Below are 24,155 nucleotides of genomic sequence, written 5' to 3'. Positions count from 1 at the left end.
AGCCATAATTAGGACCTGTAACACTTCTGTGACTCTCTCATGGGTTCTCTTGACAGATGGCTGACAAAAGTAAGTCAAAACCAGAAGAATGATCAGGTGTTTTATATGAAAATAAAATTACTGCTTGTAAGGCTGATGACAGTTTGAGCTTCGACTCTCAATAGTAAGGCACCGGTGGCCTGGCTAAGAAGGAAAATGAGCCAGCCCTGGTCTTTGAGCTGCAGATGGGAACACAAGAAGGGGGGTAGGAGAAGGATGCAGAGCGACTTTCATGTCACAGGTCAGAGCAGAGCCCATGGAGCAGTGCTAATGAAGGGGCTGACAGGGACCCCCAAGTTCTGATGGTTCACAGACCCTGGGCTAAGATAACATATCAGTTTGAACAACCAAATGTTTTGAAAGCATAACGTAGAAGAGAGCTAGAAAGTTCACAGTGATGCAACGTGAATTGCTACCTTAAAAGCTGAAACAACAACAAAAAAAATGCAGAAATGAACTAGACTAATATCGCTAACAAGAGTATTTCAGTGATCCAAGGAAAACTTGCCTACTTTGAGATGAACAGGTAATCTGAAGTCCCACTTGCTGCTCCAGTGTTATCTGCCACTGCATTCTCACAGTCCCACTCAGGCCACGAAGGGTCTTTGCTCATGACTGAGCTAGAGACCCTCTGGGTATGCTGTTTCCTCCTCTCCTACCCCCATCATCAGGGAAGACTGAAAACAGATCACACTAAAAAAAATCTCCACTAGCAAAATTTTCATCGGTGTTCTTTTCAGTGACAGTTGTTTCTTTCTACAGCTCTTTAAAAATGCTCTATTGAACGTAAATACTGCAAAGAGGGATGGTGAAATAGCCTTTTTATATACAATGGGGCCACATTTATAACTGCATTAATTAAAGGGTTGTTACTGGATCAGATAACATGGACCACCAGCATAGATTCTGGTACCCATTTTACCAGACTACTCTTGGTCATCAATTTACCCAACCAAAGAGGAACTAAACAAGGAACAAATGACAGGGAGCAAAGCAACACGCAGCACCATCACTGCTGCCCACACCAGAAACATGCAAGCATATGCCAGCATCTGGTGATATGTGATCTTTGCTCTTTGAAAAGTAGAAAAATAAGCAGTGAGAATAAATAAATCAAACGAGACAGCTGTTAACAGGGCTATGAAAATCTCATCTTGGTTCATTTTCGAGATTTTACACAGTAAGAAGGGAAGTATCTGAGCTTCCTAAAATGCAAAGCTTGCTTTTGTCATGCAGAGAAAAGAAAAACAAGAGTCTTGCAGTGAGCTTATTGTTTTTGTGTGTTTTTTTTTTTTTTTTCATTCAATATTCCTTCAAAATGACATAAATGTATTTTTCTTCACTTTAACTGGAAATACGTTAACCTCATGCAGCTGCTGTTATATTTAAACTTGATCCAGCCAAGACTAACATGTTTAGAAGAGCAGACAGATATGAGAAAAGACTTTTCTCAGGCATCCAAAAAAAGACCCCACCAAACTAAAAAGCTACTTTGGTAATATACATTTCAGGATGAAAAAATCCAATAGAACCTTTTCTGCATAAAAAATAATGTCTGTAGGAAAAAAAAACCCTGCTACACGCTCTGAAAATGAAGGAAATGGAAAGTTAAAGTTTCACATTTTGAAAACAAATACCGAGTATATGGAAATGTAATTTTCCCTTTGCAAAACTCCGTAACTCCCCACAAGAAGCAACTGGATAAACGTTGGATGCTTTAGGTGTGCTGTATTGCCCACATGGATTTTTGTGCACAAGAAAACCACTGTTAGTAATACCACATCTCTCAGTGCAGTCAAGGTCTCATCGTCCTCAGCACAAGGAATGGAATCAACCACTCAAGATTATAGACAAAATTCTTTGGTTAGTACCACAAACAGACAGAGGCTTATGAAAAGAAGAGCAACTCAACGCATCCAATGTCCTGCCACTCCCTGAAACTTTGCCCAGGTATTTCTGTGCCTTCCATAATTACAGGGTGAGGTTCTACAGCACAGGATGGAGGAAAACAGACAAACAAACAAACAAAAAACAACACAAAAACAATAACAAAAAAAAAGACCTACTCCTATTCCATCAAACTCATCATCTACCTGTCTCCAACTATAACCAGCCATCCAATTTTTATCTTCCACTAAATATATAATTACAGACAGAACTAAGTCCAGCATCTCACAGGCTTTTGCATCCTTCCTCACTCACAACCATATCAGTTAAAGAAAAAAGATAAATTGTATATATACATACATATGTATTACCAATGCTTTCAAGGTTGCCAATTTTCTGTTAATGCAAGCCTTAAGCATGTATCTGTAGAGCTTACACAGAGCTACAAGGAGATGGAGGGGATGGGACACACCGTCTAACCAGTTTAAGTGCGTAAGGATGCCAGCATCTAATGAAAAATAAAATATGAATTTGAAGTCCTACCAACTAGCATCATTTGTTAAGGTGGCTTACACAGAAGCTTCAGTTTTATCTTGGTAATTCTCTGGTCTTGGTTGTACTCTCTTTTGATATATTTTTTATCCCCAGTTCATAACGATCTGAAAAATGTTTTAGCTTCATTCATTAGAACTTCTTTCTCAATTTTCTACGCTATGCACCTTATTTCCACTGCTTTATATTTTTCACCAATGTAAAACATTCATGGAATCTGTATGCAACTTTTAAAAATTATTTTTCTTAAGGAATTGTCCAAAACAAGACCTAGAAGGTATGAGTTTATTTCCCTCAAAACATCTTTGTAAATACACAGACAAGCAGAACAATGACAGCTCACTTAAGAATTATAAACCTTTTTCATGAAAGAACAAAAACACCGTGAAAGGTGTTCCTGATACCTTTCTTGATAATAATTGTTTTCTTATTTAAAAAGAAACAGAAAAAAACCCCACATGCTAGATAAATGTGAACTTAAGTATCCAGCCTAAGAAGTCCAAAAGCTTCCCAATCAGATAAATCTACTTTCTGTGCTGGTCAGAATTCCCTTGCTGAACAATCTTGTTAAATGCTATTCCTGCCTCAAGAGCTTTAGGTTATTTCACCAAGCCTATAAAACCATATATTTTCATTTACTATGTCAAAATGTAGAGATTCGGGAACATTTAGATCTAAAACTCTGCAACTCATTTAAAAACTAAGTAACAATACAGGAATTTTAGATACTGTCCAACACAGCGAAACATATCCTATCAATCTAATACTATTCATTTTGTGGTTAGTCATGTCAAGCAGAAGCATTTGGTTTTGGCTTGTTTCATTCATATTCATATTGCATTTTGACTAATTAAAAGTGAGATAAAAAGCCGTCTTTAGACACCTAGATAAATTGTGCTTTGTGCTTTTTTCCAGATAAGATGCTGAGCAGCAATAAAAAGCAATTTGTGAAGATACGTACCTCCGGCTCTCCAGTGGGCGCCCATCACTAGAGATGCTTCGGGGGATGTTGGCTGCTCGTTCTGGGGGTGGCATTTTCCCTTCTCCTTTCCCCGAGCCAATCCTAGATGTTACTGGACTTTGAATTTGGGATGGTACCTGAGCCACATGAGGTCCCTGTCCTTTGTTTGCATTTCGCTGCCATTTGTTATTATTTCTGAAGGGAAATTTGAATTCATATGACATTCCTTCATTCACTTTGTATTCCATCACTGGCATACGGTAGTTTTCTGAAGAACTCCTGGAAAGGAGAAAAAAAAAAAAAAAATCACTATAAAAAGAAAACAAGCACATTCTGTCCACAAATGCAGGAACAGGGCAGCATAAAAACTGGACTAAGGACGTGAGCTAACCCAGTTCATTTAAGATGCAAGGAAAACTTCTGCATAGATTTTAATATGGTAGATTGATTTAGAAGGTAAATATGACCTTCAGCTCTGGTTAGGATAATTTTGACAAATATATATGCCTCTATTTGCATTGAATATTTCTCGTGGTTACTTTGTTTACCTACACACATCATTTTCCCATGGGGAAGAAAAGAATGTCAAAGCTCTGTAAACAATCAGTGCAAAATTCTCTATTTTTTTTTTGTAGCTCTTCCTGTAAGGTATTATGACTTTGATGTGGACAACTCTCAGAATCTCCTTCCAATTAAAATATTAAACAAAGTGGTAACCTGTTTCCTGTGTATGCTGATACTAGCAAGTTCTGCAGTCTAATAGGAATAGATGGAATGCAACAATTGGTGCTGAGGTCTTGCTGTTCACAAGATACACATTTTGGAGTTTCATTTTGGTCTAACTCTAGCCTTAACCTGTAAATTAACTTAGCAGTTGGAAGACATGAGGAGTGCTTCTGAAGCATGTGTAGCAGCTTTGCCTGAGAAGAAGCCAGTCTGTGTGATGTGAAACACTGCAAGGGAAATGGGGATGACCAAGAAATTAGTTTTCGAAGTCCACCCGCTATCCAACTAAAACGCTGGCACCTTCCCCTCCTCCCCCCCTCCATATTTTAAGTATCTGCCGTTGTTTTCCTACTGATTATATATTTCAGCTGTTTGGGTTTCTCTTTATTTGTAGGCATAGTTATAGCTGGAGAAGCAAAAATACAAAATTCCCTCTAGTTGTTGTGTCCTTAACTTCAAGGTCAGCAACCAGTCCTCTAAATGAGTTCAGCGGCAATGTTTTAATGACTATGTTTTAGCAGAGACATAAGCTTAACAAGGCTTGCCTATGTGCAGGGCATTAGCTTGTGAATCAGGGTATTTGGATATATTTTTCTATCTGCTACTGACCTTGTGTACGTGACTGCTGGCACGTCACCCCACCTAACGGCACACGAGCTCCTCCTCCAACTTTATTTCAATCAATTTATTAGGATAGAAACTGCTTCTCATGTGAATGTATTATACCAAGCAGAATAGATCTTCATTTCAGTTACAGTTTGTACAATTTACTGGAGTAGAAATGCTAAATGACCTCCAGAGGACACAATGAAAGGACTCAAGTTTTGGAAAACTGATTGCCAGAGGAGATACTGCTTTGTGCTACGATTTAAGTCAAATCTTCAGCAATATTTGTAGGATAGCCTCAAATTCAAGACACCATTTCTAAACCTTAATGATTTTGGATAAAGCAAACAGGATAAACAGTTGCTTTACAAAATTTTGTAACTGGGTAATAACCTACTATGAATGTATTTGCCCTCTATAAGACAACAAAACCCACTGCTGCTGAGAACTGTATTTCTACAAGTGCAGTAATTTCTCTTCCTGCTGTGAGTACGGATACACTAACAGTAAGCTTGCTTTTGGCTCTACTTAATTTAGTTCAAAAATAATAGGATCTTTGCTTTCCACACAGATTTTTCTGCTCTAATCCTTTTGCTATGATTGCAGCCGAACGTTCCATTTGCTTGGGCTGCTAAATACTGTACAAAAGCTTTCCAAATACCTCATGGGTGACCTTATGCCACTGCTCATTTTAATCCCTGACGTATTCAATTTTCCATTGACAACTAGGGGACAAATAAAACGCCTTTCCTCTCTGCTACCCATTACAACAAGAGTTATTAAGACTCACAGTAAAAACAAATATGGATTCTCTAGGTTTTATGCAAGTACATAATGCTATGAGGCTGAACAATGCAGACATCTGCAGAGTTCAGAAGGGAAGAGTAAGAATTATAGAAAGCTTTGGGTGGTATGAGTTCAGGAAAAATGCAGATACTCTGTGTCCAATTTAGAAAAAGAATATATGTATTGATGTTTATTTCTGATCAAGCTACATTTAAAACCTGTATGAGCAATAAAACAGTAGACACAAGCCTCCTCAAGCTTAACAAGGATTGGAAGCAAGAGACAGGCAGCAAGATCTACTACTAAGTAAAGAAGGATTACAATTTGCAGCATTTTCTCTGGACAGATCCATAGATCTGATAGACCTTAGTAACTTACAGCCTTATTTATTTGTGAAAGAAGAAAAGTACATGTATACATCCATTCTTGTCTTTCAAATACTACATGCATAGACACTACAAACTATCAACAAATAGGAAAGCAGAAAGAAAGGTACAATTATTTTGAACACAACAGAAACAGAGAATTCCCAATTAAAAGTTGTTCGATTTCCATGTGTAGTTTAAAGGATGCAGACTGTTCTTTAGACATCTTATTAAACTGCAGTATTCAATGAACATTTAGTGGGGCCCAGAACGTGAGTACTGACACTGACAGTTTTCCCTGCACCTTCTCTTATATATTAAAACTGCACCATAGTTTCTGGAGCTAATGCTTATTTGGCAGCATCCCTCCCCTCCCTCAAATAATTTCTGACCAAAAGAAGCTATTACACCATACCTGCGTGGTGTGCAGTCCTCATATGGAGGGACGATGACGACCTTCACTGTTACAGATGTTCTCAGAAGATCAATCATTTGCTCGTGGCTCAGAGTGGCTACAGCCACCTTACAGATTTCCACCAGCCGGCTCCCCTGTCGCAGTCCTGCCTGCCACGCGTAGCCGTAGGGCTCGACGTCTGCCACAATGCCTTCGTAGTTCACATGGAAACCAAGCTGGCCCAGTCCATTCCTACGCAGAGTCATCTCCACTGTTTCACAGCCCTTAGTCACAAGCTGTGAATTGAAACAAAGAGAAAATGTAGCGATCACTCACATGTTTTCAGTGCTCATACAGGTCTAAGGACTACATTTTTGTACAATCAACTCCCAAGACAGTGATGGGACACAACCGGGGAAAATACATCACAGTCCTTGGTATTCAACCAACTGAAACAATCTTGTCACTCAAACTGTATTTTCAGTAGAGTCTTGTCACCCAAGTTTTGCCTTGAAGTTTTTACTGAAACCACATGAATTTTAGAAGAAGCATGGCAGCACACAACAAACACATGGAGTTACACAAATATCTCTATTTTACTTTTTACACTTTAGTAACCAGACAACCAAGCTACCTGTTTCTAGCTGTTTCAGTAAACTGCAAGATAACTTAAAATCAGAATAGTAACGTAGAGGCATGCAGCTGCTATACACAGTAAACTGTAGTCCATGCCACCTCTTCTATCTAATATGAACATGAAAACAGTAAAGAACAATTTAATAGGGCATGTTTTTTCCTTTTTCCTGGTCATTATACACCTACAGCGGTAAAATTAAATAAAAGACAGAGAAAGAAAAATTCTTTCATGATTTAATTTGATAAAAAATGAGAACACAGATGTTTTATATACAGATACCATTACTGACTACATTTTTATTTCATCATATGCATTAGGAGAATACGTGAAGATTCTAATAGGGATTGGGACTGCACCCTGCTGGTGACATAGTAAGACATCTCAAAGATATTGCAGTTTCATTTGAAAGAAGATACAAGAAATCTATAAAACAAAGAAATGAAGGGAAAACAAGCAAAAGAAAAAGGTAACACGTCAGTATCTATTGTGCAGGAGTAATTTATATATGTGAAAGCCCTGGTTTTTTTTGTTTTAAATACTGAGGCTTTTGACACAACCTGCTACGGCTGGCTGATATCTGATTAAATGTCAGGACAATATTGGATTTTGAGAAGTAAAGGCAGAAAAGTCCTAACAGATTTATTGATTGGCAACCAGAACAGCTTCAGGCATCCCAAACATCGAAGGAATTGAAGCCTTACATGGTGGTGGGGTCAGAAGAGCAAGCGAAGAAGAGGAACCAAACAAGAGAATAAATTCTAACCTCCAGCCTTTTGACGATCTCTTTGATGTCATCAATGTTGCTGATGAAGCTCTCCAAAGAAACACATTCACCTCTCTCATAGAATATTTTGATATTTGTGTCCGTTGAAGTCCATCCTATTACATCCCGACAGGAGCAATTAAACACCACGCTTTTTGTGTCCTGTTCAATGAGGACTACAAACTCATTAGAGATGCCTAGGAGACAGTCTATTTCCATACCCTTGCTGTAATCTTTTGCATGGACACTCCAAACAATAGCACCAGAACTATAGATTTCTGCTCCTGGATAAGGCTTGGACTTCTCTTTCTTTTTTGAAGCGAGCGAGATGAAGGGGAACTTGCCAGAAGGGTCGATAGGTGTATTGGTGACATTCTTCTCTGCCAAGTCTTTCAAGTATTCCTGACGGGTCCTGGTGGCCATCGCACGAAACTTTTCTGATTTATGAGCAGCATTCTCTGCATTAATGACTTTGGCTAGTAAGAAGTCCCTGAACACATTTGATTTAGGAAACGTGACACCTTTTGGAATAGGTGGTCCAAAGGATGGTACATCTCTGGATCTTGTCACAGCAACACTAAAAGAAACACAGGAATAAGGAAGAAGCAGAGTGTTTCAGCATATGCAAATTCAGCATTTTTTGAATAAATAAAACGCATTCCCTTTTTTCCTTGACCCCTCAATGTTTTTCTCCTTTCCCCAGCAATATGCCTATATTTACATTTTAACCTTGTCAATGCAGAGACCATGTCCCTCACTGTATGAATAGAGGACCAATTATTTCTTCCTCTAAGAACTTTCTGAGTCATTCTCAGTACCACAGCTTAAAGAGAACTTGAAATGTAAAAACCTGCTTTTGTCATAACATAATCAGTCAGGTACTGTACTTCTGATTTTTGCTTCTTTTTGTTATAACCAGCATATTTCTGACACACTCTATTATTCTAGCTTATAATTTAGGCACCTAAATTGCTGACAGACTCATCTGAAAGGCTTATTCATTCAGCAGTCTCTCCTAAGTAGAGATCACCAACTGCGCTGCAAGAGCTTTGTAAAAAGAAGTACGCCAACCATTCACACCTGATTTACCACATCTAGAACTCAACATAAAGCAGTAATAACTAATTTTGGCCAAAATATCATGGTAATGGAGTTTAATACAGAAAAAAACATGAAAGTACACTAAAAGCGTATGTGGTTGTTAACTTGGAAAGCTGGCTAAGATTAGAATAAAGTGTAAAGCTAATACGAGTCTTTCAACATAATTAAGAAAATTCCCCCAAATCAACAACTGAGATTGCAGAAACACTAGCAAAGCGTTTGAGGGGAGGGGAATGGATGGGGATCATCTAAATCTTGGTTTTGATTTTAATTTATTGGGTTTTAATTTTTGTTTTTTCTGGCAACAGATACTCAAAGATGCCATAGACCACTAAATTTCCTTCAAACGTATGCCTATATATATACACACACACAGACACACACACACACACATATATATATATATATATATATATATAGTTGCAACATGGAGTGCCCATGATGCGACTATCTGGCTCTTGATGATCTTCAAGAGATACAAGCCTAACCATTAAACACAATTAATTGAATTTAATGGAAAACTAACAGTGACATTTTCTTTGATTAGGTTTTCAATATCATGAACCACAGGGATAAGACTTTAATCTTTAACATATGCTAGAGAAGTTTTAAAATGTGAATGATGTTGACGGAGAAGCCAGACTTTTGAAATATTGTTTATCTTAGCTTGGAAGGAGAATCAGTGGCCAAGACAGTGCTTAATTTTATTCCTTTTATGTAGTTTTTAATATGAATTCCACTACAATTTTATGCTATATGGCTTCCTGTTTTGTCTAGAACTATGAATCTATGAAACTTTTCCAAATAATCCGCTGAAAAGAGGTCAAACTTGCTTTGAAAAGTTTCCTAGAAAAGCTTTTCATAATGGAATTCTATAAATTTAAATCAAGTGTTCACACTGAGGGGGGGGGAGTGGAGAAAAGGAGAAAGGATTTTAGTCCTAAAAGACAGTACACAAAACATTCAATGCAGTGGCAGACTCCAGCATCAATCTGGTCTGCACACAAGCCTGAAGACCAATGTGCATAAATAAAATTGCAGGATTGGCACTTAGCACCTAGCCAATTTTTAAATGAACACAGACACACTTAGAGCTTTTTTTTCCAGCTCCCACCCCTTAAAATTTATATCTGTAGCATCACTGCATCACTAAAGCTGAAGTTTTCACATAATTTTGTTCACTATATATTATTATTCACTAATAGTAATCGATCAGGTTCTAGCCCTTACAGTTGTGAATACTTGAAAAACAAAAACAAGATATTCAAAAGCCTGAAGGCTAGAAGTATAACCCATGAAATATTTAGTTTTATTACAGTATAAGGAATATAAAACTTTAGCATGCTTTTTATAATGAAAAAAATAAAATGAGTCATACTATCTAAAACAGTAACTGAAAACAGATCTGTAAATACACAAGTTGAGATGGAAAATACATTTGTAGTGGAGGGATTTCCTACTTTCCCTTTCCTTCAAAATCATTTTGTTTTGTTTTTCTCCTGAAACATCTGAAAGTTTAAGAACAGGTTATGTCCACGTGAACTAAATAGCAGTTTGTCTTCAGAAGTACAACACAAAATGGCAGTTTTAAGAGAACTTAAAACTCTAGTACTCCAACTCCTATGGTTGACCATTTGTGGGTTTTTAGTAGAAAGGGTCAGGAAACAACATGAAGATTAAAAAACATCTATCTAGTTATGTACAGTCAACAAGCTGCCTTCAAATGAGTATCAACACAAACATGCCTAACTCCAGGAAAGTTAAATACATGTACAAAGTACAGCACTGATTCCAGTACTGCTGCATGAGGTTGTTACCAAAAACTGTTGGGAACAAAAAATCTTCAAACCCTACTGTATCTATTTGAGATGGTATATTCATGTTTTTCAAAAGACACTCTAGTCAACTGCTTTAGCTCTTCCTTTACATAAGAGCTTGCCTGAATTTAACACTTAGCTTTGGAATTAACCCGTGTTTACTGAAATACAGATGTTCACCTATCTCATTTCAAGGTAACTAGTCTAAACCTATTACTGTGACACATCATATTATAAATATAATAATAATAACAATTAAGAGTTTGCTGAGATTAATTAGTATTTTAAAATAAAAATACAGCAAGAGTTCTGGATGTAGCAAAGGTAAAAAGTTCCAATTACATTAAAAGAGTATTAGTTCTATGCTTAGTTTAGTTAAAAAATTTACACCAGGTAGGAATCTTATCTTGCAATACTTTATTGTATGTTGCTATTAATTAGCATTTTCTAGTTTAATCTTAAGAACTTGAAGGTTACAATAAGACTTTTTGCTGCATAATGCTCTGGAATAGTTTTTGGTTTTTTTTGGACAGAAGTAAAGTAAGTAATAGGTATTTCAGACAAAATGTTACCAATAAACTAGCTTCTTATTGAAGGGTTAGTCATACTTTTTCCCCACTGTCTTCATTTCAAAAAAGGCACAAACTCAGATGTCTGAGTTACCTGAACAAAAAGTGAATTCATAAAAATAAAAAAGGAAAATCTCAAATGCTGTGATGAAGAGAATCAAAACGAGAACAGACATTTCAAATCATTCCTGAATGCTTGACTAGAGAAGAAGCAAGAGCACACAAGAGTTTTCTCATTTAGATACTCATGTGTCTATCTACCTTTTAAGAAACAATGATATAAATTCCCATATCCTCAAATCTCTTCAACCTCAATCTTTCATCATGTTTCTCTACTGAAAATTTTTTTAAAAAAAAGGAACTACACCTCCATTTACACTCAATTCCATGTTTTCAGTGAAACTAGTGACAGCTACCTGTAACACACACTGTCGGTACAGGGACTGTGTACTCTCACAATGACAAAGACGTGCTGGAAGTGGGATCGGATGTTCTTTGGGCTGAATGGCTGTGCTCCAGGTTCCTGGAAAACTATTGTCACAATATCGTTTCCAATGTGTCGTTTTCTCAGAAGCTTAAAAAAAAACAACAAACAAACACAGGTTAAATAAGTCTTCTCACATTTTTTCAATTATTTCTCATTATTTTCAATTACTATTGTTCAATTTTATATTTCAAGCTGAAAACCAAAACAGATAAGGATTTACATGCTAAGTAACAGAATGTTAGTTATTTATCTAACAAACTTCAGGCATGGGAATTTATTTCCATACCAATTTCATTTCTACATCTAATACACGTATACAGGAAGAGGAAAGTTTAATATAAATAAAAACGAGAAAAACAATAAACACCTGCGAGTATGTAATCAGTCATCAGTGACAGACAGAAGCTGGAAAACATTCCCTGCTTCACACAATTCCACAAGCCAGAAGTTAGGTTCTAAATCAAGTTGAAAAAAGTTGTCATTGTCCTTAAAACAGCCTATAAAAATTTTCTGATAGGCTTCTTTCAGTAAGTGCAAGACTACAGTAAAGATAAATAAAATAGTATAATATTTAGTATACAAAAGCAAGCTAAAAAGAATAATGTGTAAAAGAATAAAACTAACAATTTCTAGATTAAAATGGAAACACACCTTACGCAACAACATGGCCTAATATTTAAAAAGGAAAATATAATTAACTTCATTCAAATGTATCAGAAGGAGAATTTATATAAGTACAATGTAATTATTTAACTTGTAAATTGGTCAGGACACTTGGATTAACATCTGTTCTTATAAAAGGTATCATGGGATCCTTATTGGCCTTTGTTTTTTTTTTCTCTGAAAGGAAAACGTCTCTATTTCTCTCCATTAATTTGAAACTGTAATATTACTTAACTGCAGTAGTCCAAGTAAAGCACAGAAGAAATGTCATTTTTTATTGTTTTTAAGCAGTCACCTGTTTAGTTTGTCTCTCTCTTTTTACAAGTGCTTCAAAGTAACAAAGCATGTCAGCCTATATAGCTCTTCATATGCTAAAAATAAAATAAAAAATTAAAGGATTTTGTCTCGTCTTCTTTCAAATGGCTATGCAGTGTGCTGTACCACCCACTCATCACCTCTGATTCCACACACATTAGTTTGCTGAATGCAATACTTGAAGTATAATTGACATTGTTGCAGAAGTTAGAAAACTACTTTGTGTACACTATGGCCCTTTGGACTTAAGGTATGACCTCATATATGAAATACGAATGTGCTACCGATGTAATTAAAGTTTTAGTAAATAATCCATAGAGAAATAGAAAATGGTCCTCTGTAGTAAAACATAGCTGTGGTGTACCTACAATGACCTGATTTGCTCATCTTTTGACACAGAGATGGCCAGTTTTACTTTTGATCTTTAAGTGCTTCATTTGCTGGTAACAAACAAAAGTTGTCATAATTATTCATTAGTTCAACTACTTTTCAGACAGAGGAAAAATTAATTGTTAGACATGGTCCACCTTACCTGTTGTTTGTTGTTTGGAGTGTATGGCAACATAGTAGATACATGGAACATGATTTCATAGTCCTTGTAGGTTGTATACAGAGAGTGAGTACCTGTTGAATCAGCTTCAATTAAAGAAAAAAAAAAAAGCATTATTAAAAGGAGTTAAAAAATCAAGTTTCATTACTATCAACAAAATCATCAGGCAAGATGAGAACTCCTATTCATCCTCAATCCTAGCTTACATGAAGGCAAATAAAAACTCACCCAGAGTTTATTCACCTGCCAAAGCAAAATGACACACAGATGAATTTGCTAGGAATAGCAAGAATATCAGAATATCCTGAAAAAAGCCCATTTAAGCATGAAAAATGACCAACATATGGAGAAGAAGCACAAACTGTATTTATAAAATGTAGGTGGGTATTAACCTCCACAAACACATGATTTACATGTGTATAAAAGTGCTAAGATACAGAGTAATGTAATATAATAAAAAAGCATTCCTCAAAGTAAATGTATTAATTTACATACGATGCAGTTAAATAGAAATTTCCTAGTTTGTGTTAAAACAATGGGGCAATCTGGCTTCATTTGGTAGGCTAGTCTGGATCTGCACAGTTAGGAAGTCACTCGCCCATTAGTTCATCTCTACTTTTACACCCTTTGCTGCATTTCTAAAAATGGTATGTGTGGGGGGGGATTTTTTGGGGAGGCATAAGGATAGAAACCCAACTCTGACAGTATCTCAGAGACAGCAGAGTTCAGAAAAGTCACCCAGAAATGGCGAAGTGCTTTTGTAGAGCAGTAAGCCAACAGAACAAACCAACAGCCAACTTTCAACTCAGTTCAAAAATACAGTGCATTGCGATACTTGGAGAGATTCTTCGGAAATTGTGTGACATAAGCTTATTGATATGCTGGAAAAAACATGTGAGTAGCAAGATGTCACGGTTTTCAGACACCATCCAGCATCTCAGGCTAATCAGAATGAAACTGAACTGCACAGAATGCAAAAAGGACTTGAAAAGGTAGGCAGACAGATACTGGGAACGCATACCATGATCTCATGCGTAACTGGAAACTGATGGACATATAATGCACAATATGGGAAAGAACAGAGAAGGTTCTTTTAAACATAAATACCAGGACTCTGAATTAACTGTAATAACTCAAAAAAATAGCCTTCACTAAAAGCAGTGCTTAATGGAAAGCAGTAGTCAAAAATGGGGTGTTTGCATGCTTACAGATGATGGTGGAAAAAGCTGACAATGACACTATAATGCTGGTATATTAATCAAAGGTACTCTCACCTGGTTTGGGCTCTGGCCACCCTATTTTAAAAGTTATAGAAGAAATAGAAGGGATCCAGAAACAGGCCACAAAAATAATTATACGTGGATGGAGAGACTTCCATGTGGAGAGAAAATGATAAAAACTGGGATTATGAAGTTTAGGAAGAAAAAAAAAGAAGGGGATAATTAAAGTTTACGAAGTGTTGGTTGAAGACAACACTTGGTTACAGACAAATTGGGAACTTTCATTTTTACTTTTTCTATCTTAAAAAAAAAAAAAAAAAAAAAAAAAACACACCCTGAAAAGCATTCCATTGATTTAACAAATAATACGTTTAAAGCCAAAACAGTAAACACACTCTATTAAACATAATTGCTATCTACAATGCAAAAAGCCAGTTTTCAAATAAAATTTTAAAAATAACTAATTTACATATAGAAAAAAAACATCCTGGTTATCTGAAGTTATATAAACATGCCACTACTTTACATAATGTCAGCTATTTATAACAAAAAAAAAAAGTTAAGCTGTTAAACACTACACCTTGGAATATTTTACTGGCAGATCATGTTACTAAGGAAATGATAGCTCTGAGGTTTGTGAAGTATTTAGAATACAGTAAAGTGCACTGATTGTTTACCTAGATTTTGAGTATTAAGCTTTAACAAAAATTTCTATTTTCCTGTTAAATTTGGAAAAATAAAGGAAGCATTTGTATCAGTTAAAAACTGCAACATCATCCATAAAATTAAATGCAAAAATTTCTACGTTAGAGCTACAGAGAGATTTTGCGTTTCTAAATCATCTATATTTAGTAAAAGGTGAAGAGAAAAAAAGCTTTCCTAGAATCTTATCAAAAAACTCAGAAAATGTTTCAAAGGCTGTCTTTTCCAACACTCAACATTGCAACTACAAAAAAAAACTAGCTATCTGCTGAATATTTTCTTTTTAATGCTAATTACAACAGCATGACAGCTGAAGTGGAATCATTTCTTCTTGCACTCAGTTCGCAGCAGCTTGCATCATCTGCCTGATCATTACAGCGCATGCTGAAGGAGACAGATGCACTTGAAAGTCACCCAAACATCAGCGTAACTCCTTACTGCCCCCCCCAACCCATATGCAAATTTGTACAGTTGTACATAAACTTTGATAAATAACACACGTAAAAATATTAAGGGGGGAGCATATCAGGACACAACACCGAATAAAGCAGTTCTGACTCATTATTGAAAATGCTACACTAGAACAATACCCATGCGTGTAAGCCAAACTACCAACTTTCATGAATGGAGCCCTGCAGAGGGCTCTTTCTTCATTGTCCTTCCTCCCTCGAGATGCACAGAAATCCCACAACAGCATTGGTTCTGCAAATTCAATAAGAAGGCTACGCTCATAGTGATATATTCAATTACTCCAATTATTAAGCAGAACCTTACTGAAGCCACTTGATTTGGCCAGCATGCTCCTAAGCAGCTTTTTAAAACTGTGTGCTAGGAAACTGTGTAAAAATCAATAAGAGTAGAAAATCCATCTCAGTGTTTAGAAGGAAAATGTTTGTGAAGGATTGTAGGGAAACAAAAAAAAATTATACCAACTGGGCAGAAGAAAGAACAGCCATTACTACAAATTGCAGCAGTGCTCACAATTAAGCAGCACAAGAACAAAAGCTTCAGAGCTTTATGTTCCTCCAATTCACATTTGCTGTTTAAAAGCCCTGGCTTATTTCCTAGTTTCTCCTGATTATTGGCCCATCTTCAGCCAGCACCTGTCAAACCTGCCTCCCTTTCCATTACATACAAGGACTACACCGAGCATTCATTCATGTCTGAATGAATGAGCCAAGTCACTTTCAGACACCTTTTCTGAGTAGTCCTTTATTTTGTAACATACAAACATTTGTGTAATACAAACACACAGAAATTCAGATGCCCTCTTCCCTCCACCCTCCATGTCAGTTTTTTAAGCACTCCCAGGAACTTCTGATCTTTCTTCGTCATTAGCCTCCCAGTGAATGTCTCTGACCCAATAATAAATCTATGCTTTCTTACACATGGTTAAAAATATGTAAAATAGCACAAGTTAAGAAGTGCAAGGTAATTATTTAATTTGAAACACTGTAGTTTACTAACAGCCTCTAAACTGAACATCAGTTTGTAGTCCATACATTCCTTAAATTCTTAATCTGTTTAATATATTCTATCCTGTTTTAATACTGTGATGTCTTAACCGAGAAGTCATACAATATGAACACCTAATCCAGAAACTTAGCATTTGTAGCTAAACTGCTCATCTCATCAAACGGATTTTAAACTAATATAAGTTGTAAGAGAGTTTATGACCTCTATTTCCTGCACCAACCACTCTGTGGCTCTGCTGAACACACAGGTCAGGTTACCAGGCCCTGCATTACCCGATTTCATTTACTAATTTAAAGTATTGAGAAATATTACTGAGTGAGGGGGAAGGGAAATAAAGCATGTATGACAAGTGAAAAAACAAAGTCAAATGACTGAAGTTATAATTCCAAAGATTGCTGTGGTATTTATTACTTTAAAGTGATGCCTAAAAACTTCCTAGCAACCGTGGGAGAGCTGACTTTTTCAAGCTCTATTTCCTATCCACAGTCTGCAGGCTGCCAGGAGATAGACTGCTTCCCCTCTGGTAATGCTCAAAACACACAAACAAAACTTTAAAAGTAGCAGTTCTTTTCCACTGTTGCACTGGCGAAGCTCCAAAGCTAAAGCCCTTGACGGATCCAGTATACTTAAATAGGCTTTCCGTTAATAGGATGCATGAGATTCCTTCTTTTAAAAATTGGCTCAGTTACGGATACTTACCAATTAGGCCCCTAATTCTAAAAATTTCTAAGAACAACTGTTCTGAAATTGCCTTTTGCTATAGTGAAATTACCAAATTTGCATAAAATACAGAAGTCTTGTATTTCCACAGTAGATGTACAAATCAGCTTCTCTCCACACTGAGAAAGTCTTCCATCCTGTCTCACATCATGCATCTGCTTTTTCCTATTTTGTGAAGTATTGCCAAAGGTACAGAAACTAGCAAAGTAGCCTTCATTGCTCTGACCTTTCTTGCACGCTAATGAACAGACATCTGTTTTTAAGAGCATCTCTGCAACCAGCTGTGCCGGTACAGCACAATTTTCATTCAGGAAAACTTCCTGAATAGTGAGAACAGAAGAACTATTTCACAATGGCGGTCTCTAGCAACACAAGAGCACATAGCTGGAAAAGGGAGAAGGTGTGGGCCTCTATATATCATAGCATTTAAAATAAAACCCTATAAACCCAAGTCACAGCAAAACCACAGCCTCTTCCTGAACAGGCTTTGTGTGTCAGGGCCAGGGCAGAAAAGACAGGTTACATACTCAGAGTAACTATTAAATACGTCCTGCCTGTATGCAGTCCGCTGTTTGCATATTCCCCATGTGTAGATTCACCTCTTAGGGTCATCTCTGGATGTTAGCATTTTGCCTACCACAACCTTTCAGGATCAAGAGGCAGAGGCAAGAGAATCAGCCCTCAGTCTTTTCCCCAGAGGAGAATGCAGATGTTTGGTGAGGCAGCAAAATAAAAGGTCTGCAATAACATGGGTTGCCCACACCTCAACACACAGCTGCTCTTGAGCAGGAGGAAACTCACAGCTCCTCAGCCACCTGCGAGTCCTAGGAGCTGCGTACAGCGCCTGCCAAGGCTCGAGCAGCCTCACGATGAGCAGCAGGATGCATGGTGTCAGGACTGCAGGGCAGCAAAGCCCTGACCTACGTTAGAGAGAACCAACAGCTCCCAAAACAGCTACTTCTACTTTTACTGTCAACTTCAGCTCCTCATCAAGGAATTGAACTCCCAGTGGAGCAACACCCCAGCATTAACCTGATTTTAATATTTAATATTTTAATAAAAATATTTAATTAATAAAAATATTTAATATTTTAATATTTAATATTTTAATATTTAATATTTTCATATAGGTGTCCTTACACTGTTTGGAATGTCTCACAAGGCTTTCTGTACTGTTCTCAAGGAGACAGGTTTCTGAGACTGTCACTGAAATACTTCAGCCAAAGAAAGCTTTGCTTTTGTTCCACTATTGGGCAGCTATTCTAAATCTTGTGCTTCCTTCCTCCCTACGCTGCTGCTTCTTAATGCTATGTCAAATTAAATATTCATTCAATTATGGAAACCTCAAAATCACTTTACTAAATATGTAGTAGAGGCTGGACACCTTCAGCCAAGCAGATGTTTCTTAATAATCTATGTCTGCGTAAAAAATGCATTAACAGTTCCTGGATGTAGCTATGCAAAGAGCTTAGTGTTGCGCCCACAAAACACCTATCTTTTCTTCCACCACTTCCAATCCGTGCTTTGAATGTTGGCACAAAGGAAAACCCAGCTCCATTAAGATGAATTACAAAAATCTGTTTCCATTGTTCGCATTTGCTGGTATTGAAACATGTTTGTTAAGAACTCATGCATGCTATGTAGTCCTCATGTTTCCTCAGTGATCCTGCGGACAACTTAACCCTAAAGATTTCAGAAAACTGAGGAGTTCATGCAGTTCCAGCTGCTGAGTTCCTGCACATGAGAACTTGCAAATCTTGCCTGAAATAAAACTTATGAAACACTTCATGAAAGCAGCAGTTCCCACTTACTTATCATCCCCCTTCCTTTCTGATCACAGCAGCAAACTGTTTGTGTTTTTAGAACAGGTAGTCCATTGGGTGCAAAACCTGCTCAGAAGTGGGAAAAAAACTTAAGCTCTCAGCATGGAGTAGGAAAGTTTTACCACAAGAGAATACGTCTTAAAACTAGGAGAGATTCTCTTAACTCAAAGTGTGTATATATATGTCCACCCAACAGGTTGTATATTGTAGTACATAAAATCAGAACTTGACAAGGTTCCTTCCCCAAGTCAGAAGCAACAAGAAGGAACTAAAATATTACTGGGATATTCCACTGTTTGGGAGAGAATTTCAAGTACCTAGGGCAGTTGCAGCTTTAATGGGTATATCTCATCAGATGAGTGAACCCTGAATCATACAGCATTTACATGTACTAGAAAACAATTTGTGGACTGTCACCAAAGAAGCTGGGAACAGTCCACAGTCTTTTTGTTTTCTTTTCAGATGTCTTACACTAATTAAACTAAAAGGAAGGGGAGGTTGTATTTTACTTCACATACTGAAAATAATAAGGAGGTCACAATATAAAACCAGAAGTGATGAAATAATAAATAATACTTTTGGTTTTCTATACACGTTTGATTTTTGACTTGGCTTATTTTTAAAACTGGCAAACTAACACTTTTGGAACAAAAAAGGAAAACTCAACCCTAGAATCTACTGTATTACATATCCACTATAGGCAAGAAACTGTCTGACTCTCATCTGGAATAGCATATGTAACCGTAGCCACTAAGAAAATGAATTCAAACTGGGACAAGTGCAGAGGAAGGTTACCAGGTAATACTGCACATGTGGGGGGAAGTAGGGAAATCCACACCTCCCAAATCAATAAAAGCAACTTGACTAATTAAGGTTAACATCAGAAAAGCACAGAGGAGAACTGCGATGTGTAAATGCACTCAAAAGAGTAAAGGTAACAAAGGGTATCATGAGCATTGCAACAAAAAGAGGTGGCTTAATGGCAAATGTGTGAAACACGGGTATTAATCTAGGTTTAAAACCATGGGAAATTTTCTAACTCTCAGAGTAGTAATGCTTTGGCTGATCAAGAACAACATAAAGAGATGGCAACATGATCCCTGCAAGAACCAAGCACACAAGGTAGAATGTTGGAGCACTAAAGCAGAGCAAGTTACTGAATTTGTCATAGGAGAACCATGCCAAAAGCAATTTTTGCTGCACTGAAGTTGATGAATGTTTTCTGCTGTCATGTCTCAACTCCTTATTTAAACTCCTATGCTGCAAGTGAGCAAAATAGCAAGAGATCTCCATAGGAGTTGGTTATTTCCAATACCCATAGAAAGACAGGTCAAAGTCCCTGGAGTATTTTTAAATAGATTTACAAATTCAATAAACTAACACTAGCTGATAAACAGGTATTTCACAAACTCGATTCCAAAACACGAGCATTTCTTTCACAGTTACTGTCACCTCAAATCATCTTTCCTGTGCATTTCTGTCGCAATGTTTTATGATTAAAACTGTCAAATACAGTTTTATTTCCATAAATCAGAAGAAATATCACAGAGGGAAGAATACATTTGATAGCAGGAAAAACTGCTTAGAGGAGAAAGTACATGCAACAGACATTGCATAAAAACAACAGATCAATTCATCAAGGTGCAATTACAAAGACGGGTTCTCAAAACTTTTTTTTTTTTTTTTTTGACTCAGTCTATTAACACATTATTCAAAAATTAATTGCATACCAACTGTTTTGATTACTCTTTACAAAATACTGATAATGGGTTTCAGATGCTGATAACAGCTCCACAGTCTACTGGTTTCATGTTGCAGCTTTAGTGACAATTTCATATGAAATTAGTATAAAAATCCAATAATTATCAGAGTTGAAAAACCATATGGGTATGGGTCAAATTAAGTGTTTGCTCTGCTTTCGCTTCCAATATTGAGCAACTGTCTTCCCATAGCGAAGAGGCTATTTTTAGCAATTCTATGCAAAAATTCAATTTGCAACCATATTATGTATTTTGTTCACTTAAGAGAAAAATATAAAATCTCTTACTCTTTGTATCCAGCTGAGCACGATACTTTTCAAATCCCTTGAGCCGAACTCGTTCACCCAAGAGCTGAAGAAACTCTTCAAAGGCTGGTCCTGCTGATTCATTGTTATACATCTCCTCTTCTGTGCTTTGCCCAGTTTTGCAGTACATGATACCCACCTTAAGTTGGTAACTTAACTGCAAAGGGAAAAATACAAAAATCTTGTATGTATGCCAAGTGATATAGCAGCTTACTTACTGAATTCACTTGAGAATTTTTTATTAAACCCTTAATTCACAAAGAAAAAAATACCCAACCATCAGTCTAATTTGAAATGTTACTCTAGTTCCAAAAATTCTCATTGTTTTCCACCATGATTGCCTTGACAATGGCATATTTAATCTGAAGATAGAATTAGTTTCCAAAGTGAAACAAACATTGATGTTCTTTACTTTCTGGAAGAAGAGATTACAGCTTGCATACGGTGAATGCCTTAAGTTGAGCTACATTGCAAGTGTTGGCTGAAAAACATCAGGAACTTGACTTAGGCTGATACTGCCATTACTATACTAAACCTTCCACATGGAAAAGCAGGGCATGGCACTCATTCATTTCTATAACTGGTGATAACATTAATGGTCCTTCATTTTGAAGAGAAGAAAAAAATTATTCACATATTAGTGTGCTTAGCTATTAACCATGTTAAAATGGTTCAGTGACATTAGTTGGCCTTCTCTGATTTAAAAAAAATGCAGTAACAAAACGGCTAAATAATAAGGCAGAATCTAACCATGCGAAAGTAAGTAATTTCTTAATCCAACTACAATTGTGAGTCTCCAAAACATACTGTTTCCACTGAAACACACACAAAAAGGGCCACATCTGCATATTTTATGTCTAGACTACAGAAACAGAAGACATAAAAGGGAAAAAAGCAGCACCAACAGCTGTTTACTGACATCTCTGTAAACATTTTCACACACACAAACTCTGACCAGCATAGTGCTAAGGAGTGTTCTGGAGATTGTGCCTAATTTGTCTAGTGCATACCTACTGCACGGTAAATAATCTTTCCTCCTACTTGTCAATTTTTGCAAAGGGTCCATTTAAAAAAAATATCAAGCAGATCAATCCGAATGAAATCCAGAAAAGTCTATGAAAACTAGCAGAGATTTACAAGTCCGGATTACAGGTTACTGTGAAGTCTAGATAGATTTTCCATAAACAGGCACTGAAAACAAAGTCATCTGAATATACCAAGACTTCTCTCAAAAGTAATCTAACAGGTCACAAAACAAGGTCTTGGAACCTTCTGGGATGATGTGGATAGATACAATTCAAGTAAAATTCATTAATTTTAACTAATTATATTTACAGTGGGTTATTTTAAAAGCCCTCAGAATTTGTTCTATTATAAGAAAGAAATAAAACTTCAGAATTTTGAAAAATGCAATTTTATTATTGAATTCTTCTTTTACTACTCAAGATGCATTGTGACAGAGAAAGTATTAGCAGCAGGAAAATAGGGAGGGAGAAAAGACAGGTAAAGACCAATCTGGTTTAGTTATTCCTGCTGAAGTAATTAAGCAAATGTAATGAGTCACAGTTCTAGGATGTTTCTTTTTCCCCCTCTGAAACTTTTTTTTTTTTTTTTTTAATTTTCTGACACAAGAACTACCTAACTTTTATCTCCCAAATATGTCCAAATTTATTATGTAAAAATATGAGTACAGCATGTCAATCCCTTTTGTATGAAAGAAACATTTATAGGTCAATTTCCAAAACTGCAACTGCACTTTACATATTATCAGTGGGAAATCTTGATGTGGACTACTCAGGCAATACTCAGTCCTCAAATGTGCTCTCTGTCTACTCTGAAGGAAATACGATGGGTCGAAGTGTTTCATGGCTTAGCTGCTCTGCTAATTGCAACAGGTTCTACTAATTTTACTTGAACAAGTTAGGACAAAGAAAACAGTTCTCACCAAGCACACATATTAAGTTTCAATTTTGAGGGAAGGAAAGATTTTCCAGAGCATAAACATAAATAGGATCCTCAACTCCCAGGAGCAATGAAACAACTGCCCTTTATACCTTTGAAAATGTCAACCTGAGGAACTAAGTAAGGACCACACAAAGAGTATGATACCTTTTTCGATTTGCTGAACTTCCAAAAAAAAAAAAGTTTCATAAGACAACAACCTGCTATTTCCAAATCAACAAACAAACAAACAAACAAACAACAACAACAAAAAAAAACAAACAGATCCAGTGGGAGAAAGAAACAGGTCCCATTACATCTCGACGTTCTGCTAAATCTAGCATCCTTAAAGTGTAAAACTCAAAGTTAGAATGAAAAAAGGGGTTGAAGGATGATTTATGCTGTGGTAAAACTTTCGAAGTAGCAGCTTCATTTTAATAATCTAGAAGCATTTACTTATTTATATATGAGGGAGAGAAGTGCACTTCCAGTATTTGTCTAGTACCCTGTGAAACACAGTGGAAAGCACATCTTGCATTTAAGCAGTCAGCAATTTTTTTTATTATAAATACAGAATTATATTAAAAACCAACTGACATTTCACAGTGTTTTTGTGAATAAGGAATCACCATAAACTTCTACTGGAGTAAAGCTGCCTTGATGTCCAAATTTTTAAGTCATATTTGGACGTAAACCTAAAGTTATCATGGACTCTGCATTCAAGATGAAGATGGTAATTAGCCAAGAAGCTGCCACTAAGAAACAGAATGATTGGATTGCTTTTTACCGTGGAACCATTCAAATGAACACATTTTAATCAAGTCAATAGAAAGAACAGCTAGGTGAGAACAATGTGGGCTGTATGTACAGAACAGCAGATGTTACATTGACTTTAATGATCTAAGGGGAAGTAAGGAACATGCAACTTGACATACAACACCAGTAAAACAATGGGCAAGAAGAGCCACCTGTCTTTGCAGCATATTCCCA

The 24,155-nt window shown here is 36.5% G+C and overlaps 1 protein-coding gene across 5 annotated transcripts in view; it reads right to left on the bottom strand.

Annotated features, from left to right (window-relative positions):
* The window catches only part of SIPA1L1 (signal induced proliferation associated 1 like 1), a 206,210-nt gene that overhangs the window by 38,107 nt on the left and 143,948 nt on the right, over positions 1-24,155 (bottom strand). For all 5 annotated transcript variants that reach the window (XM_084519499.1, XM_084519498.1, XM_084519502.1 and 2 more), the window contains 6 exons: positions 21,207-21,381; positions 13,201-13,304; positions 11,620-11,777; positions 7,717-8,293; positions 6,338-6,612; positions 3,440-3,718 (listed from right to left, as the gene is read on the bottom strand). In XM_084519499.1, the coding sequence (XP_084375625.1) occupies positions 3,440-3,718; positions 6,338-6,612; positions 7,717-8,293; positions 11,620-11,777; positions 13,201-13,304; positions 21,207-21,381 (1,568 nt within the window). The remainder of the gene's footprint in view (positions 1-3,439; positions 3,719-6,337; positions 6,613-7,716; positions 8,294-11,619; positions 11,778-13,200; positions 13,305-21,206; positions 21,382-24,155) is intronic.

Source organism: Aythya ferina (genome assembly GCF_964211825.1).
Source record: "Aythya ferina genome assembly, chromosome: 5".
NCBI classification, from domain to species: Eukaryota; Metazoa; Chordata; class Aves; order Anseriformes; family Anatidae; genus Aythya; species Aythya ferina.
This window is presented reverse-complemented; position numbering and strand designations above follow the sequence as displayed.